We start from the raw sequence: 23244 nt of genomic DNA, 5'->3' as shown, positions 1-23244 counted from the left end.
CATACATATACAGCCACCCAATTAGACAAGATGGATGAAGCAAAGAAGTGCAGACCGACAGGAGCCGGATGTAGATCGCTCCTGAGAGACACAGCCAGAATACAGCAAATATAGAGGCGAATGCCAGCAGCAAACCACTGAACTGAGAATAGGTCCCCTATTGAAGGAATCAGAGAAAGAACTGGAAGAGCTTGAAGGGGCTCGAGACCCCAAAAGTACAACAATGCCAAGCAACCAGAGCTTCCAGGGACTAAGCCACTACCTAAAGACTATACATGGACTGACCCTGGACTCTGACCCCATAGGTAGCAATGAATATCCTAGTAAGAGCACCAGTGGAAGGGGAAGCCCTGGGTCCTGCTAAGACTGAACCCCCAGTGAACTAGTCTATGGGGGGAGGGCGGCAATGGGGGGAGGGTTGGGAAGGGAACACCCATAAGGAAGGGGAGGGGGGAGGGGGATGTTTGCCCGGAAACCGGGAAAGGGAATAACACTCGAAATGTATATAAGAAATACTCAAGTTAATAAAAAAATAAAATAAATAAATAAAAAATAAAAACGAAAAAAAAAAAAAGAAATAAAAGCTTGCAGTGGTGGATTTTATAATGATGGTGTCTCTCCCCTCGAAGAAAGACATTTAAGTGAACCAAATGAAAGGGCCACTGAGCTGACTTGGACTCCTGTGAGACTCTGTGTAAGGGGTTCACGGGACACTCGCCACTTAATTTCTTATGCTTGATAAATACATGGCATAAAATGTAAAGAGGCTTCAGGAAACAAACGGTTACTGAGAAAATCCAGAGTGAATCTGAGCAGATGGATTTCAGTGATGAAAGCGTTTGTTAAACTGACTTGTAATTATAGTCCACAATTTATCTAGGCAGATTCAGTCTGTTACCTAGAGAATAATCGCATCACAGTCTTTCTTCAATGGTAGTGGGCTATAAATTTTTAAGTAGAGAATGCACCCACGAAGTCAAGACTCTTTCCTGGTACTTTAAGTCAAAAGAAGGACGTTCAAAGGTTGCGTGGAGCCAGGCAGTGTAAGCTGGAGTGGAAATGTCAGAGACCAGGAATTTAAACGCCACCGTCTAACTTTGGTTTCAACATTTAAAGCCTCGCTTGCCTCCTTTGGCTCTTCACTTAGGAAATAAGCAGTTATGGCCGCCTACACCAGCTCTCGCTCCTCTTCAGTGCTTCTGCAGGGTTCCACTGCCAGGCCCTCGCACTCCTCTTTACCAGTCGTAGAAGCTACCTGCAGTTTTCTTGAAATGTCGGAACTGTTTTTATTGCCATACTGAGGTAGATACAGTTTGTTGGTCATAGTTTATCGATCATAAAAACAAACCTAATACTTTGGTAATAGCAACTATATTTCCATGACTTTGATCCAAAAAGCAGTAGAGTTTGATCAGTTTTGACTACTGTTTTACTGTTAGATTTTTTTCAGGATTGGGGTTGCCTTGACGATGCTAGACAGGTGCTGTCCCAGTAAGCACATCTGCTATTAGACTTACTATATGATAAACATAACATTGAATTGTTAAATTTTTCTTCTTTGGAGATAGGATCTCATATAGTCCTAGCTGGCCTTGAGTTCCTTATGTATCTGAGGATAACCTTGAACTCCTCTAATCCTTGTTTCTCTACCTCCCAAGGGCTGGGATTGCATGCATATGTTCCCATGTCTAGCTCTATTTGTGGTATTCTTTAGTTCAGTAAAACAGACTTTTATTCGGGCCAATTGTGATAGATATATGGGACTATCCCATGCACGCATGCCTTTAATAGTCTAATTTTACACTGCCCACTCTATCTGACCGTATGACCAAGTCATGAGTGAGTAGAGATTCAGATGTAAGAATGTTTACCGTTGTGTCTGCTCTTTTATCACTACTAGAGAAACACCATGTGATTTTGGTCAGGCAGCTAAGCTGATTTGTTTTTAGCTTCCTTGGTTGTCATAGTGACCTTCTAAAAAGGATATGTTCATTTGCTTTGAAGCTACCATCCACAGACAAAGCAACCTTTTTTTGGCCCATTGAGAGGTGTCATGTCCAAGTGATAATGGAGCCTGACAGATTCCCACAAAGGAGAAAAAGGCTCTGCAGTGTATGAACCTCTTTGCATTCCAGCACTAACGAGATCCAATATAAACGATTTCCATGCAACTTTCCCTTCAGAGTTTTCTGACCTTACAAGATACCTGAGTATTTCAGGTTTCAGGTTTATTTGATGTACTTCAACCATGATAAGTGTTTGGCTTAATATCCAATTACAAGCTCATAGTTGTTCCTCAAAGGAGATTCTGCAGTTCAGTGGCCCTGTAGTAGTTACCAGGAGGTAGGGATATTTAACATAGTCTCCAAAGCTGTTGCACAGAGAATTTGTCTGTATCAGCACTTCAGCCTTGGGTCATGTTGTTTGCTTTTAAGTCTGGCCCATTCTTTCCCATTTAGCATGTCTAATTAGTATGGCTTGAAAAGTGAGTTTACATAACTTGTGTCCTATAATAGTACATACTATATAGAGAAACCTTTCCCATAAAACATACATGTAATCCCTGTTTAAATATTCTAATTCACTTTAGACTTGTACCATAATTCCATTAACCCTGTTTGTTTTTCAAGACAGGGTTTCTCTGTGTCGCCCTGGCTATCCTGGAACTAGCTGTGAGGTCAGGCTGGCCTTGAACTCAAAGATTCACCCTCCTCTGTCTCTGGATTAAAGACATGTACCACCCATTATCCAGTGTAACTCTATCATTTAAATATCCAATCATTATGACTATAGCCTATGTTAACCAGTTTTGGTATTTTAGTATATAAGACAGCTCTGTGAAGTTGTTCCAGAAACCTCTTTCTCTACCCCTGACCATGTGGTATGCACCTTGGAATTAGGAGTTGGGCCTCTTATAAGGGGTTGTGCCAAGTGACACTAGTCCTTTGTCGATCCATAATCTTGATTATGGCTCAAGCAGGTTGTAGTTTGGTTTTTATTTCACTTTTATTACTTTTTATTTTATGTGTATGTTTTTTTTTCTGCATGTATGTGTGCCACATATGTGCAGTGCTCACAGAAGCCAGAAGAGGGCGTCAGGTCCTTTGGAACTGGAGTTATGTGTAAGCTGCCTTGTGGGTGCTAGGAGGAGAGCAGGTGCTGCAGAAGAGTAGCCAGCGCTCTAACCACTGAACTTTCTCCCCAGCCCCAGAGTTAATGTTTCATATTGACAGTTTGACTTTTAACACTTTAAATTTCTTCAAACTGAGACAAAAAACAAAACAAGACACACAAATAAACAAAAAACTAATGGTGGAGAAATATCAAGTGGTTTTATTTTTAATTAAATTATTTCAATTAAAATCATACTAACTTACATAAATTGTATTACCTAAAATATCTTTAATTAATCTGCCTTCCAGAGTGCTGTGTTTAAAACCCTTGTTGAAATATCAACATCTTTTTTATACTATTTATTTTATCTTTTGTTTTTTCTTTTATAATTTCAAACATGTAAACAATATATCTTGATTTTTTTTTAAGATTTATTTTAGTTTATAAGTATGGCCTGCATATGTCTATTTGCCACCAGTGCCCTCTGAGGCCAGAAGAGGGCATCAGATCTTCTGGAACTAGAGTTACAGACAGGTGTGAACTGCCGTGTGGGTGCTAGAATTGAACTCAGGTCCTCTAGAAGAGCAGCGAGGTAACTGCTCTAGAATGGTAGCTCGGGGTACTTGCCTAGGGGTCCTAGGTTCAGTTTCTACTGTTAAAAAAAAATGTTTTTCTTTGCAAAACTGTTACTTGTTAACCAGCCTTGAGCTTACTATGTTATCAAGGATGATTTTGAATTTCTGATTTTTCTGCCTCCACCTCGAAAATGGTAGGGTTACTGATGTGTGTCCTGTGCCTAGTTTATATGGTGTTAAGGATTGAACCTGTGCCTTCATGCATGCTAGGCAGGTGTTCTACCAACTGAGCTATGTCCCCTGTGCTAGACATAGTGAGGTGAGTGCCACCACATTCCACTTTGTGTTTTAGTTTTCCAAGTATAAAACTCAGGTCATTAAATCTGCATGTCATTCATGTGTAGCCACTGGGACATCTCACCTCCTCAAGTTGTGTTCAGGACTTTTGAGGAGAGATTGGTGGGGGCAGGAGAAGAATGTGTATGAATGTTCTTTTGCATGGGTGCAGGCACCTGTATGCCATGCTATGCATGTGGAGGTCAGAAGACAGCTTGGAGGTGTTAGCTCTTGTCTTTCCACTTTGTTTGAGACAGATCTTTGCACTGCTATGCATGCTAAGCTTAGCCAGTCCTCAAATGTCCACTCTTCTCTCTCAGCCTCCTGTCTCCCAGGAGGAAGCACTAGAATGACAGATGCTTGTGCTACTGCATTCCACCGCTGAGGTATATCAATTTTGTTAACTTTTTTCTTTGATTTTGTACATGTATATAATACACTTTTTAAGATTTAAAGATTTTTTTGTTTATTGTTGGAGGAAATGTATATAGCACAGTATACGTGTAGCCATAAGAAGGCAATTTTTGAGAGTCAACTCTCTCTTTTTACTGGTCCTAGGAATCAAACTCATTGACTGTATAATACATTCTGGTTAATCTCATCTTCCACCGCCTCTTATCTCCCTTCCCACCCCTAACAACCCCTTCCTCTACATGCTTCCCCTCTACATGCACCCTCTACAACCCCTTCCCCTGTCCCATGCTTGAGGTTTTGCTACACTGCTTTGGCTTCCAGTGGGTTGCACATACCACCCACCTAGGATCTATTTTTGGATCTGTGAATGAAAGATACACACATTATTTTAACATGCCTTACTAGCTCAGTGTCTGGGCACTTCTAAGCCTCCCGTGGCTAACATCCCTTCCCTCCCCTACTCCTGGCCAACACCCTTTAAATCTACTTTTAACTTTTCTGCCCTTTACCTTCTGTGAAGCCCATTGGTCTTTGCTGCCCAAGACACTCTGGGCAGCCCTTCAAGGGGCCACTTCCTCTTTACTCCTACATTTCAGATGGTCTCCCCGCTGTAGCCCTAAATCTGTTCTGTCCGCCTCTCCTGGATTGTGGCAATTCTCCCTTCACTCCTCTTGCTTGTCATGCAGCTCTAAGGGTCCCACCCCATCTCCCTTTGCCCAGCCATTGGCTGTACTTCTTTATGGCCAGTCAAAACCAACTGGGGGCAGGCTTTCTTTAGCCTGTGTGCAGGACACTGCAAACAGGTTTTTTGGGTTTTTTTAGAGGGGAGTAACACAATTAGCAAGAGAACACCTGCTGCTACAAATGTTCATGTATTTTTGTTTTGTTGTGACTCGCCAAGTTTAAGCAGGGCCATCCATTGGAGCCTGGTGAATATTCTAGGCAATTTTAACAGTATATTTTAATTTGTAACAGAGCCAAGCATATTGTATTTCATTTTACATGCCTTAGATGTAATATGTTTAACTTCTCAATATATTTATTGGCCAATTACAATGTAGTAAATCCTGTATCCCATGCTGAAAATTCTGAGATTAGAAATGGGAGTTGTCAGTTTTGTGTGGTAGTGTGACCATTTAATTCTGGCTTTGGCAGGCTGATAGAAGCAGGCAGATCTCTGTGAGTTTGAGGCCAGCCTGGTCTATATAGTGAATTCAGGCCAAGGCTGACACAAAAGAAAAAAAGAAAAGAAAGGATCGCTTTGAAGGTAGTATTAGAGGTCTTCTAAAGCTACAAGTTTTGCTACATACAAGGAGGGACATTTCTGCTAAGAGGAAGATAACAGAGGTGCAGGAACCTGTGAAGATGTCCTAGTGACAGAACGACCTGCAGCGGGCGTTTGGCTGCCTGTAAGGTATGGTGAGAAATAAAGCAAACAAGAGCTGACTCATGAAAAGCTGCATGTGCCATGCTGAGGCTCGTCTTAAAGCAACTGCTGAGTGGAGGCCAGGCATGGTGACATGTGCCTTTAATCCCAGCACTCAAGAAGCAGAGCCTGTTCTACAAAATAGGAATGAGTTACAGTGCTACACAGAGAAACCCTGGCTTGAAAAACCAAACAAATGATAGATAGATAGATAGATAGATAGATAGATAGATAGATAGATAGATAGATAGATAGATAGATAGATATGCTTTCTTGCAGTGGTTTGAATAAGAGGGGCTCCCATCAGTTCATATCCTTAAATGCTTAGGGAGTGGCACTATCTGAAAGGAGTAGGAGGTGTGGCCTTGTTGGAGTAGATGTGACTTTGTTGAAGGTAGTATGCAGAACTCTTAACTCCTTCTCCAGCATCTTGTCTGCCTGTATGCTGCCATGCTACCAGGCTAATAATAAACAACCTCTGAAACTGTAAGCTAGCCTCAGTTAAATGCTTTTCTTTCTAAGAGTTGCTGTGGTCATTGTGTCTTCAGCAGTAGAATACTGACTAAGATAATGCTAAATGGAAAGATAGCTCAGCCAGTAAAGCGCTTGCCGGGTAAGGATAAGTACCTGAGTTGAAATCCCTGTCCCTTATGTGAAAGCCAGTTGCAGTGGTGCACACCAGCAGCTTCAGCTCTGAGGAGGGGAGTAGTGCAAACAAGTCTCTGGAGGTTGGTGGTCAGCCACTGTAGCCAAAGTGGTGATTTCCAAGGAGAGAACCCTATCTCTCTCTCTCTCTCTCTTTTTTTTTTCCAGAGCTGGGGACCAAACCCAGGGCCTTGCGCTTGCTAGGCAAGCGCTCTACCGCTGAGCTAAATCCCCAGCCGAGAACCCTATCTCTTAAATAAGATGGAAAGCAACTAAGGAAGACACTTGATATCCACCTCTGGCATGCACATGTGTTAACATGTATACACATACAAAAAAATGCTTCAAGAAAACCTTTGTTTTCATTTCTTTTTTCCATGTTAGCGATTGAATGCAGAGGCCTTGTGCATGCTAGACAAGCATTGCCATGACAGTATTACCAGCCCCACTTCTGATTTCTTGATCCGGTTAAAAGAAATGGTCTTTCTGCCGATTGATTTCATTAGCCATAGAGCATTTACAAGTGGAAAATAGGACTGGAGGGGAAATGAGCCCTGTCTTTTAAAGTCCAGGGGAGGAGAGAAAATGTGTGATTTATTTTTACTTCCTGTGGTGTTTCTATAAGTAAAGCAAGAAAATACCCCATATTATAAACCACCATTACCTGAAGAAAGTGTTTTCCAGGAAACTGTATATTTCCCCAACCACAAATAAACTAACCAGCTTGATAGGAATTTAGTGTGACTGTTCAAATCCCTTTACCTTTCAGTTGAGGTTGAGCTAGGTGACAGAAACCATAAAGTAATTTAGGCAGAAGAATGTAATATGAATTATTACTAAGCTGTATTAGAAAATAGGCTGTAGGGGTTGGGGATTTAGCTCAGTGGTAGAGTGCTTGCCTAGCAAGCGCAAGGCCCTGGGTTCCTCAGCTCCGGGGGAAAAAAAAAGAAAGAAAGAAAACAGGCTGTAAAGAAATAAATTCTGAAGGATACTCAGTGAAGCACAAACTTTTTTTAAGGAGTCATTTATTTTATGCATGAGTACACGGTCGCTGTCTTCAGACACACCAGAAGAGGGTATCAGATCCCATTATAGATGGTTATGAGCCACCCTGTGGTTGCTGGGATTTGAACTCAGGACCTCTGGAAGATCAGTCTTAACCACTCTTAACCACTGAGTCATCTCTCCAGCCCCCAAAGCACAAACATTTACGTGGGAGCCCATACCCCAGAGCTATAGTAGATACCTCACTGAAGAAATTCTGTTCATAAAGTCCGGAGAAGACCAGTAGGTAGACTTGTCAGTATGTTGCCTGGAGTCCAGGACTGATCCTTAGTCACTGATCTAACAGAAGACAAAGTCCAAGGCCCTGTTGTCTGTGGCTGGTAAACAGATCCACAGGATTTGTTGAGTATCACTGTGGTCTGAGGTATGAATATACAGTGTATTAGAGAGTTGTAAGAGGTATCCATTGACTGCTCATTCTTGGCAGTGGCATAGCAGTGTGCCACCAGATGTCATCAAATACTCATACAGCAATAACGAGACAGATTGCACTCTGGGACTAGGGAAAGGAAAAAAAAAAAAAAAAACCTTTCCCCCTGTGGTGTGTCTCCATTGCCCTCTGCTGGCAAAGGTTAATATTGTATTCATTGTCAAAATGGTTAGAGGCCTGGAAATTGTAGTAACTGAATGGATAATTGGCACATACATTGCTTAAAACTCAAAGCTAGCCTTTCACATTATCTGGCATATGATGGAGAAGGAAATATAAAATCTGATACTGATGTCCCATCTAAGCCATGCTTTTCCGTAGGACTTAACTGCAAAAGAATACCAAGAATACCAAGCAAGCGCTGCTGTCATGTGATCTCTCTCTCTCTCTCTCTCTCTCTCTCTCTCTCTCTCTCTCTCTCCCCCTCCCCCTCTCTACACACACTAACACACACACACACACACACAGAGAGAGAGAGAGAGAGAGAGAGAGAGAGAGAGCCAGCATGTCATCTATACTAGAAAATGCTCCACTACTAGCCTACATTCCTACAGTAATGTAGATTATTAGAGGTATTCTCTTTAAAGTAATTATGTACAGTAAAGATAGGATGAAAGGTTCCTTCATTACAGGTTGAATTGCAAAGGAGTATGCGGAATTGTGGTGTCTGAATGCAGCCAGTTCGGGCAGTAGAGCATGATTCTCGGGTTTATTTGTAAAATACAGTATCGACTAAAAGTCTTTGCCTTGAGTAGAGAAGGGGGAAATGGCTGGTGAGATAACTTAGCAGGTAAAGGTGCTTGTCTGAATTCAGTCCTCAGAAGCAGCTCTCTGAGGTTGTCTTCTAACCCCTTCCCCAGTTATAAATGTAATAACGTAAATAAATGTAATTTAATTTTTTGATTTTTACATTTATTTTCTGTGAATGCATGTTTTGCCTGCATGTACCACAGCCATGCCTGGTGCCCTTGGATGTAAGAAGAGGTCGTCGAAGGAAGCCATTTTATTTAATAGGGATACTACTGAAGTGCAGCTGCTGGTGGGAGTAGGGGTGAGGGGGGGGGACTCAGTTTTCTTTAAGGGCCTGGCCACTGCAAGTTTGACCATGCTCTAAGGAACTTAAATTGGACTTGGTATTTTTCTTTTCTCTTCTTTTTCTTTTTTCTTTTTCTGCTTTTGTTTAGGAGGAGATCACAAGAGTCGGGTGGATCTGGGAGGTCTGAAAAGTGAATATAATCGGATACATTATATAAAAATTCCAAATAATCAATAAAAATATTATGTTGAAAAAGGAAGAGCTCACTGAATCTCCTGGAGTTATGAATGGTTGTAAGCTACCTTGTAGGTCCTAGAAATCAAGTCTGGGTCCCCTGCCAGCACCTCTAGGCTGCCTCTCCAGCATCAGTTAAGAACATAACTGCTCTTACAGAGAACAGTTCAATTCCCAGCACCCATGTAGGGCAGCTCTCAAGTACTTGTAATTCCATCTCCAGGGAGATCCAGCATCCTCTTGTGCACTCAAGTGTACAGTCCGCCCCCCATATACATATAATTTTAAAATAATAAAAATAAATCTTTAAAGATGTTTTATTGATGAAATGGCACAAATTTTTTTTTAAATGGAAAACATCTTTTTTATGCTTGGTCAAATGAGACAAGTAGCATCTGATCATTTTCCTTAACATTTTGCAGAAGATAGTTCTAAAGTCTTCCCCTGGTTTTACTGTAATTGTGTATACAGAATTCTGTGAAATTCATACAAGTCCATAATCTCTTTATCTTCAATTCTCAAGTCTAAAACAATTGTAATTGATTTATCAGCAAAACCAGACCAGAACCAAAGTAAACTTATTTATATTTTCTCCCCACTCCCTCTTTCCCCCACATAGAACACTCACATGGCTTGCTCTGAAAATATCAGTGTTATCTACAGGCCGCTCCCTGTCTTAGATTATGATCTACCTCTCAAACTTAAAAAAAAAAAAAAAAAAAAAAAACCTGGGGTTGGGGATTTAGCTCAGCGATAGAGCGCTTGCCTAGGAAGCTCAAGGTCCTGGGTTCGGTCCCCAGCTCCGAAAAAAAGAACCAAAAAAAAAAAAAAAAAAAACCTAATAATAAAATATATCACTCTGCCTCCCATGGCTTAAGTAGGACTTGTGAACATGCATAAGTACGAAACATCTACAGCAGACTGCTTAAGAGAGCAGCATAATATTGTGGACAGTTGCTATTTTGATAATAATTAGTCCATGTAAAGAAAACACAATCAGAGCTGGGTGTGGTAGCTTAGTACTTTAATCACAGCACTCAGGAGGCAGAAGCAGGTGAATCTCTGTGAGCTGAGGGCCAGCCTGGTCTACAAATCGGGTTCTAGGACATCCAGGGCTGTTAGACAGACAAACCCTTCTTAAACCCAAACAAAACTCCAGCCTTTAATTACATGGCCATTCTTTTTATCCTTAGAGGTAATATTCTGTAGTTAGGAGTTAAATATAAATAATGTGACTATGACTGCTTACATCTGTTGATTTTTTTATACCTGCAAAATAAATGCTAAAATAAATATAATTAGCTTATTGAAGCTATAGTCCTCATCACCTATACAAGAAAAGAATAATCAGCCTCTGAATTGGAGATTATACATGTGTGCTGTGTATTTATATACATATATAATGCATATATATATATATATATGTATTAAAGTGATTCAAACAACAATCTTGTACTTTTTCAGTAGGCTGGATACCAAGAACAATTTTATTAGTTTTTTAATTCCTCCAGGTTATAAGAGAATTCAGGGCTGTGTTGTATAATGACACATGACTTTGATCCCCGAACTGGGGAGGCAGAGCAGAGACAATCTGACCTCTGAGTTCTGCCCAGCCTGGTCAATATATAAGACCCTGGACAGACAGGGGGATGGGGAGGAGAGGGAGGGAGTGCAAGCTACTCAGGTACTTTGGTTTCAAAAGCAACGAGTGCTGTCGGGGTTTCCAACTTTCTACAGCTGTTCAGGGGAAATAATTTAACTCTAATTACGATGGACTAGACCTACTTTCTCTGTGATCATGAAGAAATATTTCTCAGTTTTTTTAAAGATTTGTTTATGTGTATGACTAGGCACACACACACACACACACACACACACACACACACACACGTTATCTACAGGTTGCATCATATGTGTGCTCCATGTGTCTGGTGCCCTCAGAGGTCAGAAGAACGTGTCAGATCCTCTGGAATTGGAGCTACTGACGTTTATGAGCCATCATACAGGTGCTGGGCATCAAACCCAGGGCCTCTACTAGAGCAGTAAGTGCTCTAACCACCGACCCATCTCTCCAGCCCAAGAATACTTACTTTAACACTGATTTTTTTTTCTAGCATTTCTAGGCTCACTGCAGCAATTGTTTTCACTTGGATTCTTCCCTCTTCTCTTGTTCTGTACAGATTATCAGCGCCTGATGACTGTGGCAGAAGGCATTACCACACTCTTGTTCCCTTTTCAGTGGCAGCATGTTTATGTACCCATACTCCCTGCTTCTCTGCTACATTTTCTTGATGCCCCTGTCCCTTATCTGATGGGTCTTCAGTCAAAAGAAGGAACTGACCGGTCTAAACTAGAACTTCCTCAAGAGGTAAAGCTTACCGTTAGTGATGAAGCATGCTGTTTGCTGACCTAGGTCATGGCTTCTTTTATTAAGTAGCATTGTCTTTGTGCAGCAGTTACACCTGGACCTCCCAGGTGCTTTGGGGTTAGGGCCTTAGCCTGCACACAGTTTCTTCTGATACTTGCTGTAACACAGCTACTAGTTAAATACACTTCAGAGAGGGACATGAACAAATTTTCACAACTATGCATTTCTGAAGGTGGTTCAATAATAGTATGATATGACCATACTATTTATTATTCTAAAGTCATTTAACTTCTTTTCCAGCCTCATGCTATCAATTGTTTTTAAGCAGTGTATTAGTCAGGGTTCTGTAGAGGAACAGAATTTATAGGATGAATATATATATATGAAGAGTATTAGTATGATTTGTAAGCTGTGGTCCAGCTAGTCCAGCAATGGCTGTCCAGCAACATGAAGTCCAAGAATCCACTAGGTGCTCAGTCCATGACTCTGGGTATCTCAGCCTTCAGTAGACGTTGGAATCCTGAAGAAGTAGGCTCTAATGCCACAAAGGAATGGACTTGCTAGCAAGGTGAGAGGAACCAGGCAAAGAGAATCTTCTTTCTGTCTTTATGAAGTAAACTTCTAGCAGAAGGCGTGGCCCAGATGAGAAGTGGTCTTCCCACCTCAAAGATCTAGATTATAAGTGGATCTTCCCACTTTAAATTAAGCAAGAGCACCTCACAGGTGCACACCCCCATTTGGGGGGGGTTCTAGTTTATTTAGTTGTCAGGTTGACAAGTAAGTACAGTCATATTTAACGTTCCTTTAGAATCATTCTTACTGAGTTAAATTGGACTTTTGATCTCCACTGAAAGGAAAATATTATCTCTCAGCAAAATGGGGATAATGGAAACAGCAATGCTTCACTGCTTCTCATCCTTACATGTAAGCCAGTTGTTAGCCTATTCTAAATGTCGCACAGACAATGCCAACTTAACAGACATTTTAATCCCTACCTCCTTGGCATTTTAATTTTCTCTGCTTTCTCTGCATTGTGTTTTAAAATACTTAGGAAGAAAATAAGAGTTCTTGAAAGCATTTTAAATTTAATTTTTAGCTCTTGTTAATGCTATTCAGAATTGGAATGGGAAGCTTTGAAATAAAATATTGATGAGAGTAATATGGCCTATTTAAAACACGAAATAGTTAATAATGTATTTAGTTTATTAGCATTTTCTTAGCACCATCACCTTACTTCTTATTTCTCATAGAGAGTCTCACTTTTAAGAAATGAATTTAAATAACACTAAGCCACAGCCATTATGTTGAGTAGCAAATCCTCTAATCAGGGGGTTGGGGATTTAGCTCAGGCTCTGGGTTCGGTCCCCAGCTCCGCAAAAAAGAAAAGAAAAAAAAAATCCTGTAATCAGTCAGCCATGTTGCCTTCGGCTAAGTTAACTTTGTCATTTAAGGGGAAATAGCTTGATTGAGACCATATGAACCAGGTGCATATTGTCCTATCCTTTGTCAGAGAAGGGGGACAGGCTCTCTCTGCTCTCTCTTCCCTAACTTATCTTCTTTCTCTATTCCCTGAATTTTATTGTTTTCTCCTTAATTATATTAATGTAGTATCTTATTGGTTTAAAGAACTAAATTCTTTGCATTTTCAAAGAAAAGAAATGGACTACCAAATGGATTTTTGTTTAAAAAATGTTTTTAGTTTCTTACTGATTTATATATGTGTGCATCATTATCAAATGATATATAAGAAACTTAATTGTATATAAAAGTTCTCCCCAGTTTATATGACTACCTGTTGAAATACTTAATGCCACTTAATATACATACGGTTGGTAGATCTTTCTTTTCTGTTTATATCATCTGAGTCTAAAGATAAGCCACTTAAACTTTCTAAAAGCCCTCAGAATGATGTCTGTGACTTTCTAGTTTTATTTTTCCCAATCTTAGCTCAGGACACAAACTCATCTATTCATAAAATGGGACAATATGAAGTAACATGAATCAATTATAAAAATAAGCAGCATTTCTGTGTAGAGACAGTACATTAAGAACCTTATTGTTTAGAAGAAAAAGTTAACAATATGTCTCTTCACTCTGGAAGCATTTTATGGTGAGATGAAATAAACAACCTCACATAATTTTAAGGAGGAAGTAAACAAAAAAATTAGTCTTTTTAAGCTGAGTATAGTGTTGCATACCTTTAATCCTAGCACTTGGGAGGCAGAGGCAAGTGGATTTCAGTGAGTTTTAAGACAGCCTGGCCTACATAGAGAGTTCCAAGACAGCCAGTGCTACATACATTGTAAGACCCTATCTCAAAGAAACAAAAATAGGTGCTCATTTTGGCAACACATATAATAAAATTGGAATGATACAGAAAAGTTAGCATGGCCTCTGTGCAAGGATGACTTGAAAATATATATATAAAATAAGTAAAAAGTCTTCTACAAAGAGACTTAAATGTGCACTCCAGTGATGCTTCCCTCCCCTCTCCTCTGAAAGCTCTGAAGTAAAATGACTAAATCTAACAAGAAAGTTTCTAAAAATAGTTATGAAAATGACAAGCTTACAAAATGATTATTTTAGGAAGGTATGATTTTAGTTGTTGGGTGTCTAATGTAACTGCCTAGACTTATAATTAACCACCTACTCCCTTTTCTCATGACTCCACAATGACAGAATGTCCAGAATGTTAGTAGCCATTTGTTATAGTCTTTTAGGGAGTAGCATAGGGAGGGGAGGGGAGAAGAATGCAGCTCTGGGTGTCGGTTAAGAAGTCTGGAACCTTACCTTCAACCATTCCTGCTCATCTTTACTGTATTAGGGAAAAATGGTGGCTGGAGAAATGACTCAGCAGAGGACCCAGGTTCAGTTCAATCAAGCACCTGACCAGCAATCAGGTGCTTCTTTATTTATTCAGGATTCACAGAACAAAGACAGACTGATGATTACAGATTGTGTTTGATTTTTTCATTATATGTCTAGGGTTACAAGTTCAGTCCCAATTAAAAAATACAAAAAGAGCAGATTTTATTTTTATTATGAACTCTTTAACTCCAATTTAAAGAATCTAAAGAATGTCTCCTTCAAAGCAAACACATTTGTTATATGACAGTCTGAAAACACTCTAGACAAAACAGAAAATATCTGAACTGGTCTTTTTATGAGTTGCAAATACTAATACCTAACTTCTTTTCTATATGTTTCATCATCTGTGCTATAAAGTAGGGAAAGTTATTTTAGTCAATCTATGTTATTTACTGACTTTTACTTCTTCAAGAATGTGCCCTGTATGACCCTCCCTGTCTTTAAACTACATTTTCAGAGAGCTCTAAGCTATAATAGAAAGAGACCTTAAATCTGTAACCTATTCTCCTGACCAGTCAGAGTTTATCAATTCTCTCTGTATACCCTGCACCAATTATACTGTTTGAGTTTGCTCAGGGGCAGATGCCCCAAGAAGTTTCCTTAAGCAATGGCCTTGTCTAGCTATGTGCTTCTTTGTGCTTAGTGATCTCCAGGGCATAAAGAAGACTTCCAAATAGTGGCCAGATAAAGTTAATTTTAGGATTTTACTAAAAAGACTCAGACATAGTTTTTCTTAGGAAATGGCATAAAATGAATCATAATGCAGAAAGTCCCTGATAGTGCAACATGCAGAGACCAAAGCCCAAAAGTTAGAGAACGAGGGACAGCGATTGCAGCATTCGGTTGGACTTCGCTGGAATTGTGCCAAGCAGCTGTGCTGGCTTCATGACTCTCACTATTTCCTGTGTGTGTGTGTGTGTGTGTGTGTGTGTGTGTGTGTGTGTGTACATATATATATGTATATATATGAATGATTGTAAAGAAATAAGTATTTTATTTTATTTCATTTTTGTTTTAGAGACACAGTCTCACTAAGTAACTCTGCTGGCATGAACTCAGTACATAGACCAGGTTTATCTCAAACTCTTCTTGCCTTGAGTGCTAGGACTAAAAGTCTATGACACCAGACCTGGCATATGCATTGCTTTTAATTAGAGGTAATATCAGGAAAGTTTTCAGGAACTGTTACTTGAAATGTAGAAATTAGAAATAGCAGAAATATAGAAACAAATATAAGCATATTTGTTTTATCATGCATACAGTACTAGTACTTCATGAGCTCTTGTGAAAGAGTTTTTTTTTTTAAACTATAAGAGCCTCGGGGTTGGGGATTTAGCTCAGTGGTAGAGCGCTTGCCTAGCAAGCGCAAGGCCCTGGGTTTGGTCCCCAGCTCCGAAAAAGAAAAAGGAAAAAAAAGCCTCAAAAGAGATGGCAATTTACCAGAATTCCTTTTGTGTGAACTTCTTGTTTAAAAAAAAAAAGATTTATTTGTTTATTTAATGTATGTGAATACACTGTAGTTGTCTCAGACACAGCAGAAGAGGGCATCAGATCCCATTACAGATGGCTGTGAGCCACCATATGGTTGCTGGGAATTGAACTCAGGACCTCTGGAAGAGCAGTCAGTGCTCTTAACTGCTGAGCCATCTCTCCAGCCTGATTACCTGTTTTTGAACAAGGGAAAATCCTGGAAATTTTTTTATTGAGTTTGGGACTTGACTTTACCTCTGGAAAATTGAAGGTATAAATAAACGTAGAAAATACTTCATCTGATTTTTGTCATACCTTTTTATCAAACCAAGAACATCTTCTGATGCTGGGGATATAGCCCAAGTTAGAACATGTACAAATCCCTGGGTTCTATTCCCGCATGGTGGGATGTGGAAGAGTAAATTTGGGGTAGAGGGAAGGAGAGAAAAAGAGAGAGGGTCTTAGTTAGGATTTCATTGCTCTGAAGAGACATCACAACCAAGGCAACGGTTATAAAGAAACATTTAATTGGGACTGGCTTACAATTTCAGAGTCCGTTATCATCATGGTGGGAAGCATGGCAGTGTGCAGGCAGACATGGTGCTGGAGGAGCCCGGGGTTCTACATCTTGATCTGCAGGCAGCAGGATAGTGTACGCCACACATGTTTGCCTGAGCACAGAAGAGACCTCAGTCTACCTCCACAGTGACACACTGTCCAACAAGGCCACACCTCCAAACAGTGCCACTCCTTATGGGCTAAGCCTTCACACACAAGGGTCTATGAGGGCCATTCCTATTCAGATTCCCCACAGAGAGGGAGGGAGAAGGGAAGAGAAGAGAAGTCCTTTCTGAAGCTGGTGTGTCTGTCGTTCCATCACCTGACAAGGGGTAGCAGTGCACCTGCCTTCACTACATAGCAAGGTAGGGCCAGCCTGATCTATGACCTTGTCTCAAAAAATAAAAAGAAAGGAAAGGAGATAACAAATTCTAGTGGGAATGTGGAGAAGGAAGACTCATCACACACTGCTGGTGGGAATGTAAATTGATAAAGCCAACATGAAAGTCACTATGGAAGTCCCTAAAAAATGAAAAATAGAACTACCTTATAATCCAGCCGTAACATTCCTGGGCATCTAAGTCTGAGCACCACAGAGGTCCCTGCACGTCCATGTTTATTGATGCACTATTTATAATAGCCAAGATAGGGAATTGGTGTAAGTGTGTATCCACACAGTCTGTCCACAGTTAGAATAATAAGAAAAGTGTGGCTTGCATACACAATGAAATTTTATTCAGACACAAAAGGAAGTTATTTCATTTGATAGAAAATGAATGAACTAGAGATCATGTTAAATGAAAAAAGCCTGCACACAAAGACAAATATTGTGTGCTTTTCTTTTATGTGGAACCTAGATCTTTTTTTTTTTTTTTTTTTTTTTTGGTTCTTTTTTTCGGAGCTGGGGACCGAACCCAGGGCCTTGTGCTTCCTAGGTAAGCGCTCTACCACTGAGCTAAATCCCCAGCCCCAAACCTAGATCTTTTTAAGGCACACACATACAAACACACATACAGGAGATGAAGGCAGAAGGAAGGCTGTGTAGGGAGAGAAAGGACCTAATAGGAAAATGGAGAAATGGAAAAGCAAAGCCTCATATAGGATCTAGATTTAATAATGTATATACATATACATTTATGACATGAAAGTAAGTTGTTAGGCATCTGTAAGAGCACTTGGAAAGAGGTGGCAAGGAGACCGAAAGTTCAAAGTTAACCTCAGTTGCCTAGGTAGTTTGAGGCCAGCCTGTCTCATTAAAAATTAAAAATTAAAAAATTAAAAATACATTATTGCCAGGGAAGAGTAAGTCCCTTTTATCAATTCTTATTCTTATAAATAAAATAAGACGACTCAGAAAGAAACTTAAAGGCAATTAGAGTTTGAGAGATAAACAATAGTAGGCATGGTAAGAATCTCACAGTCTGGGAAGATCCACATAGATTAAAAAAAGAAAAAAGTTGTGTTTTGAGTTGGAAAACAGTGGCAGATTCAGCAGTGGAATTCTACCTCCGCCATGGGAGACAGGGCCTTCAGAAGGCAGTAAAAAGATGCTCAGAGGTAACTGACTTAGAATTTTGGCCAGCATCTGAAAAGGTAAAGAAAAAAGAGAAGAAAAGAACAAATTACACAAATTACCTAGAAAGCACAAAGGCTTAGCCTAGAAGATATGTAAGCAACTACATTCTGGGAGGGCCTCTGGGGCATGTAAGTACCTCTCTCGTTAAAGGGACAGATACTCCTCTCATCTTCTTGACAAGTCTTTAAGTATAACAGACAGCTTTCCTGAGGGGCAGTTTGCCCCCCCACACACACACACACGCAGAGAGAGAGAGAGAAGGGATTTATTACCCTTCTCTCTTTAATACCTTGCAGACTCTGATCCTCCTAATCTAAAATGACTGCCTACCAACAGAAGGTCCAAGAATCCAGTAGTTGCTTACTTAGTCTGTGAGGCTGGATTTCTCAGCTGGTCTTCAGTATACACTGGAATCCTAAAGAAGTAGGCTCTAATGCCAATGACAGAATGGACTTGCTAGCAAGGTATGATTAAAGATGTATCTTCCCACTTCAAAGACCCAGATTAGAAAAAAAACAAAAAACAAAAACAAACAAACCAGACCCAGATTAGAAGTGGGGCTTCCCACTTGAAATGATTTAAATACACAAAAAGCCCTTATAGGTGCACCTAGCCATTTTGGATTTTTAGTTAATTCTAGGTGTAGTCATATTAACAACCAAGTGTAGCCATCACAGTGATTCTCAGACCAAGTTGGATGAATGTAAAAGCAGGGACAAGAGTATTTCTATCTTTGAGCAATTTAGAATACCACGTTTCTGCCTTGAGCCAGAAGTGTAGAACTCAGAAGGTATTCTTGTGACCAGAAATCATGTAACAAGTAAATTAAAGAATAATAAATAATTATTTCTATAAAATAGCCATATTTTACCAGAAAAGCCTGCTACCTCCACCTTCCCTTTCTCTCTTCGAATATTTTAATTTTTTTAGGTTTATTTTTTTAATGTGTATGAATGTTTTGCCTACATGTGTGTATATGTACTGTGTATTGCTTGCCTGAGTATATGTATGTGCTTGGTGCCTATGAAAGTAAGAAGGCATTGGATCTCCTGGGACAAGAGTTACAGACAATTGTGAGCTGCCATGTGGGTGCTGGGAACTGAACGCAGGTCCTCTGAAAGGACTGTACTCTTAACTGCCGAGCCATTTCTTCATCCCCTATATTTTAGATCTTTTTTTAGTTTTGTTTGTTTGTTTTTCGAGACGGGTTTGTGTGGCCCTGGCTGTCCTAAACCTGGCTCTGTAAACCAGGCTGGCCTCAAACTCAGAGCTCTACCTGTCTCTACCTTCCAAGTGCTGGGGTTAGTTGTGCTGCTACTTCCTCCTTCCATGCGACATAGCCCTGGCTGTCCTGGAACTCACTATGTAAACCAGGCTTGCTTTGAGACCCACCTTCCACAGTTCCTGGAGTGCTAGGATTAAAGATGTGTGTTACCGTGCCTTACTTAAATTTTTGTTTTTAACTGCTGCTAGAGAGGTAAGCAGGTTACAGCAAAGCAAGGGAGTCTCTGCTATAGGCCTCACCTATTATTTGATGACATTCCTAGTCTTTAGGCTGGTAGAAGCTAAAATGTCTCTTTGGTACTTATAAAGATGTTAGGCCAAACACAGGTGAGCAGTAATGCTATTTAGAAGGCAGAAAATAGCACAGGATAATTTGGCTCTGGATGTACAACATTGGAGCCCTTGAAGTTTAATCAGTCAGCCTTGTACAAGTTCAAAAATCCTTTGTTTGTTTGTTTGTTTGTTTGTTTTTCCATTTCAGGCTAATTTGTGCTTCGTGGATATTGACAACCATTTTATTGAGTTGCCTGAAGAATTTCCACAGTTCCCCAATAAAGTGGATTTTATCCAAGAGCTGTCAGAAGTTCTTCTGCAATTTGGGATTCCCCCTGAGGGCAGTCTACATTGTAGTGAGAGTGCCACCAAACTGAAGAATATGGTTCTGAAAGATTTGGCTAATGACAAAAAGAATGGCAACGTCCCCACCAACAACGTCAGCGTGTATGAGTTACTGAAGGGCAGTGAAACCATAGCCCGCCTCCAGGCTCTGGCCAAGAGGACCGGAGTGACGGTGGGAAAGATCGACTTCCCAGCTTCTCTGAGTGAGAAAGAAAAGGATTTAAAGTTGCAGTGTGAAGAGGCAGACCTGCGGGACTCCCAGCTCAACGTACAGCTGCGCGAAGTCTTCGCCAACCGCTTCACACAGATGTTTGCGGATTACGAAGCGTTTGTGATTCAGACGGCCCAGGACATGGAGTCCTGGCTGACCAGCCGGGAGCAGATGCAGAACTTTGACAAAGTAAGAGACCCTGGTTTTCCTCCTTATGATTATTAATGGCCTGCACTGCTCATCTTTTTAACGTTTTAAGCACAGGTTTTTCCTTTTCTCCCCATTCCATTAAGTACCTTATGCTAGATAAAATAGTTTCACAAGAGAACAGATCCTTGGGAGGTAGAAACAAGAAGAATGCAATGATGCCCTCTGCTATGTAGTAAGTTTGGGGCTAGCGTGGTAAACTTGTGTGTCTCAAAAAATTGACTACTCAAGGGTTGGGGATTTAGCTCAGTGGTAGAGCGCTTGCCTAGCAAGCTCAAGGCCCTGGGTTCGGTCCTCAGCTCCGATTAAAAAAAAAAAAAAAAGAAAAAATTGACTACTCATAAAACTGGCCTTTAAATTGTGTATTCACTTGCTATATCTTAATTTTCTGCACTTGAGCAATGCTTAAATTATAGGAACTTGATTTTTCACAAGTCTTATTTACTCTTGTTTTATGACTAAGTCTAAAAAAAGTATCCTTTTCTAAGAAAGTCTCATTGATAGTTTAGTTTTCACCCAGTAATACAGGTCAGTTTGTTCATGTAAAGGTATAAGCCTACTTCTTATATCCTTGGTATCTTTAAAGAGAACAAATGGATTGGGTTTTGTGACCATTATTCTAGGATTATATTCCAGAGGTTTTAGAAAGGGAGACTAGAAAATGTAGTAGCTTTTACTGTCCTGCAGAAGCGTCTTTCACGGTTTGCTGCATTCTGTCCAGTATTGTTCATGTGCCCCAGGTTTTTCCAACAGACACAAGCACTAGAGATACACAGGAAGTCTTTTAGGCCATGGGGATGCAGTTCAGTCTCTGCCTCTGTTACTGAACAAACATAACTCAGCTGTTGGAACTTGTCATAGAAGAACTCCCACAGGAGCCATTACACTCCAAGATGCTAAGTGTTTAAATTTCTGAGCATCTTACAAATAGGTTTTACAAAGATTATTTTCTTTTCTTTATATGAGTGCACTGTAGCTGTCCTCAGACACACCAGAAGAGGGCATCAGATCCCATTACAGATGGTTGTGAGCCACCATGTGGTTGCTGGGATTTGAACTCAGGACCTCTGGAAGAGCAGTCAGTGCTCTTAACCTCTGAGCCATCTCTCCAGCCCAGAAAGATTTTTTTCTAATTTCACTGCATCTTTTTTTCTTATGAAGGATAATATACAATGTGCATCAGGATTTACTGGTGTACTTAATGCTTGATTAGATTTCTTTTTTTTTTTTTTTTTTTTTTTTTGGTTCTTTTTTTCGGAGCTGGGGACCGAACCCAGGGCCTTGTGCTTCCTAGGTAAGCGCTCTACCACTGAGCTAAATCCCCAGCCCCTTGATTAGATTTCTTTAATATTAAGAAGCCATTTCTCAAATATATTTATGCTCTACAATCTGTCCTCATTTTTGCTTAATTTTATTATAATTTTTCTCCAGCTTAAGAACTAAACTTATATGTTCATGGTCTATCTTTGGAGCAATTCAAATTCTGATTTAAGTTCATATCCTGATACCTTGGATTTTTTTTTGGTTTGTTGTTGTTGTTATTGTTGTTGTTTTGCTCTATTTGGTTTTCTACTAGAAGTGGAAATCTTTCTGTAAAACCCCTAAGAAAATGAAAAGTACATGTTGGGTTCCAGAAGGCTATGGTCATCATACTTTTCACAAAGGAAATATACAAGGCATAGTAATCTTTCAAGACAACTTCTAGTTGATTTTAAATTTTATAGAACACAAGAAGTCTAAAAAAATCAAAGGCCAAATGAGGGAGAGGCTATATCTGTCCTATGAAAAGTAAATTTGATGTTCATCTGTGAAATAGCACTTTATGTGAACTGATTTCTAAGAATTACTATGAGTCTGTCTGGGTATTTGGACTTACATAAGTGCATTCAAACTCTGGAAGCACCTAAATTGAAAAGTGGATTCTATAAAGAAGGTTTTATTTAAAGTCTCTAAAGTATTGAAATGGAAAAATTAAATATGCCAGGAACTAGCTGGTGAGTACTCCGCAAAGCATCTTACGTTGGAGCTGCTCCCCTCTGTGTCAGAACTGCCCCCCTCTGTGTCGGAACTGCCCCCATCTGTTGGAGCTGCCCCCACTCTGTGTCAGAACTGCCCCCACTCTGTGTCAGAACTGCCCCCATCTGTTGGAGCTGCCCCCACTCTTGTGTCAGAACTGCCCCCACTCTATGTCAGAACTGCCCCCCTCTGTGTTGGAACTGCCCCCATCTCTCTTCTTTTGGCTCTAATACACCGAGTCCATTCTGAAAAGAAAAGAATGAAAAGCAAACCAACACAGTGACTAAAACAGGAATTCACTTACAATTCACTTTGAGCTTATCTTAACCAAGAATAGAATTTTTACATACATCATACATGAACCTGCAGTACACACACACACACACAAAAAAAGTGAGCACTTCAGATTAAAATCCAGTTATAAATTATATTACATAAGGCAGGCTAGTAGGAGAAAAGAACAGTTTGTATGGTTTTGAAGGTCCATTTCTATGACTGTTTTTTAGACATTGTTACCTCTCTCTTGACCTCTCAGACAATTGTGTCAACACAGGGGCGGAGTTTGGTCTGGCATTAACAAGAGGAATGAGTAGAGAAACATCTGCCTGATCAAAAGACTTTTACCACTAGGCACAAATTCTACATCGTCATATTTAAGTTCTTGCATAAACAGGCAAATTGTGTGTGCGATACATATACATATATATCTCAGTTACACATTTAGCAACCTTTTGGTAGAAGTTCATTTCCTAAGCTAGGATCAGAGAAGAGATTACTCACAGGGGAGAAGGAT

At 40.0% G+C, this 23244-nt stretch overlaps 1 protein-coding gene and 1 pseudogene across 5 annotated transcripts in view; both read left to right on the top strand.

The window, feature by feature from the left end:
- Dennd5b (DENN domain containing 5B) overlaps window positions 1–23244 on the top strand; it is a 132650-nt gene that overhangs the window by 48336 nt on the left and 61070 nt on the right. For 3 of the 5 annotated variants that reach the window (NM_001431962.1, NM_001431961.1, NM_001431960.1), the window contains 2 exon segments: window positions 11456–11643; window positions 19881–20417. In NM_001431962.1, the coding sequence (NP_001418891.1) occupies window positions 11456–11643; window positions 19881–20417 (725 nt within the window). 5 annotated transcript variants of the gene reach the window in all.
- Window positions 13977–14077, top strand: U6l4 (U6 spliceosomal RNA like 4; annotated as a pseudogene).

The sequence above is a fragment of the Rattus norvegicus genome, chromosome 4, assembly GCF_021556685.1.
Source record: "Rattus norvegicus strain SHRSP/BbbUtx chromosome 4, alternate assembly SHRSP_T2T, whole genome shotgun sequence".
NCBI lineage: Eukaryota > Metazoa > Chordata > Mammalia > Rodentia > Muridae > Rattus > Rattus norvegicus.
The sequence above is the reverse complement of the archived record's forward strand: the minus strand, read 5'-3'. Positions and strand labels throughout refer to the sequence as shown.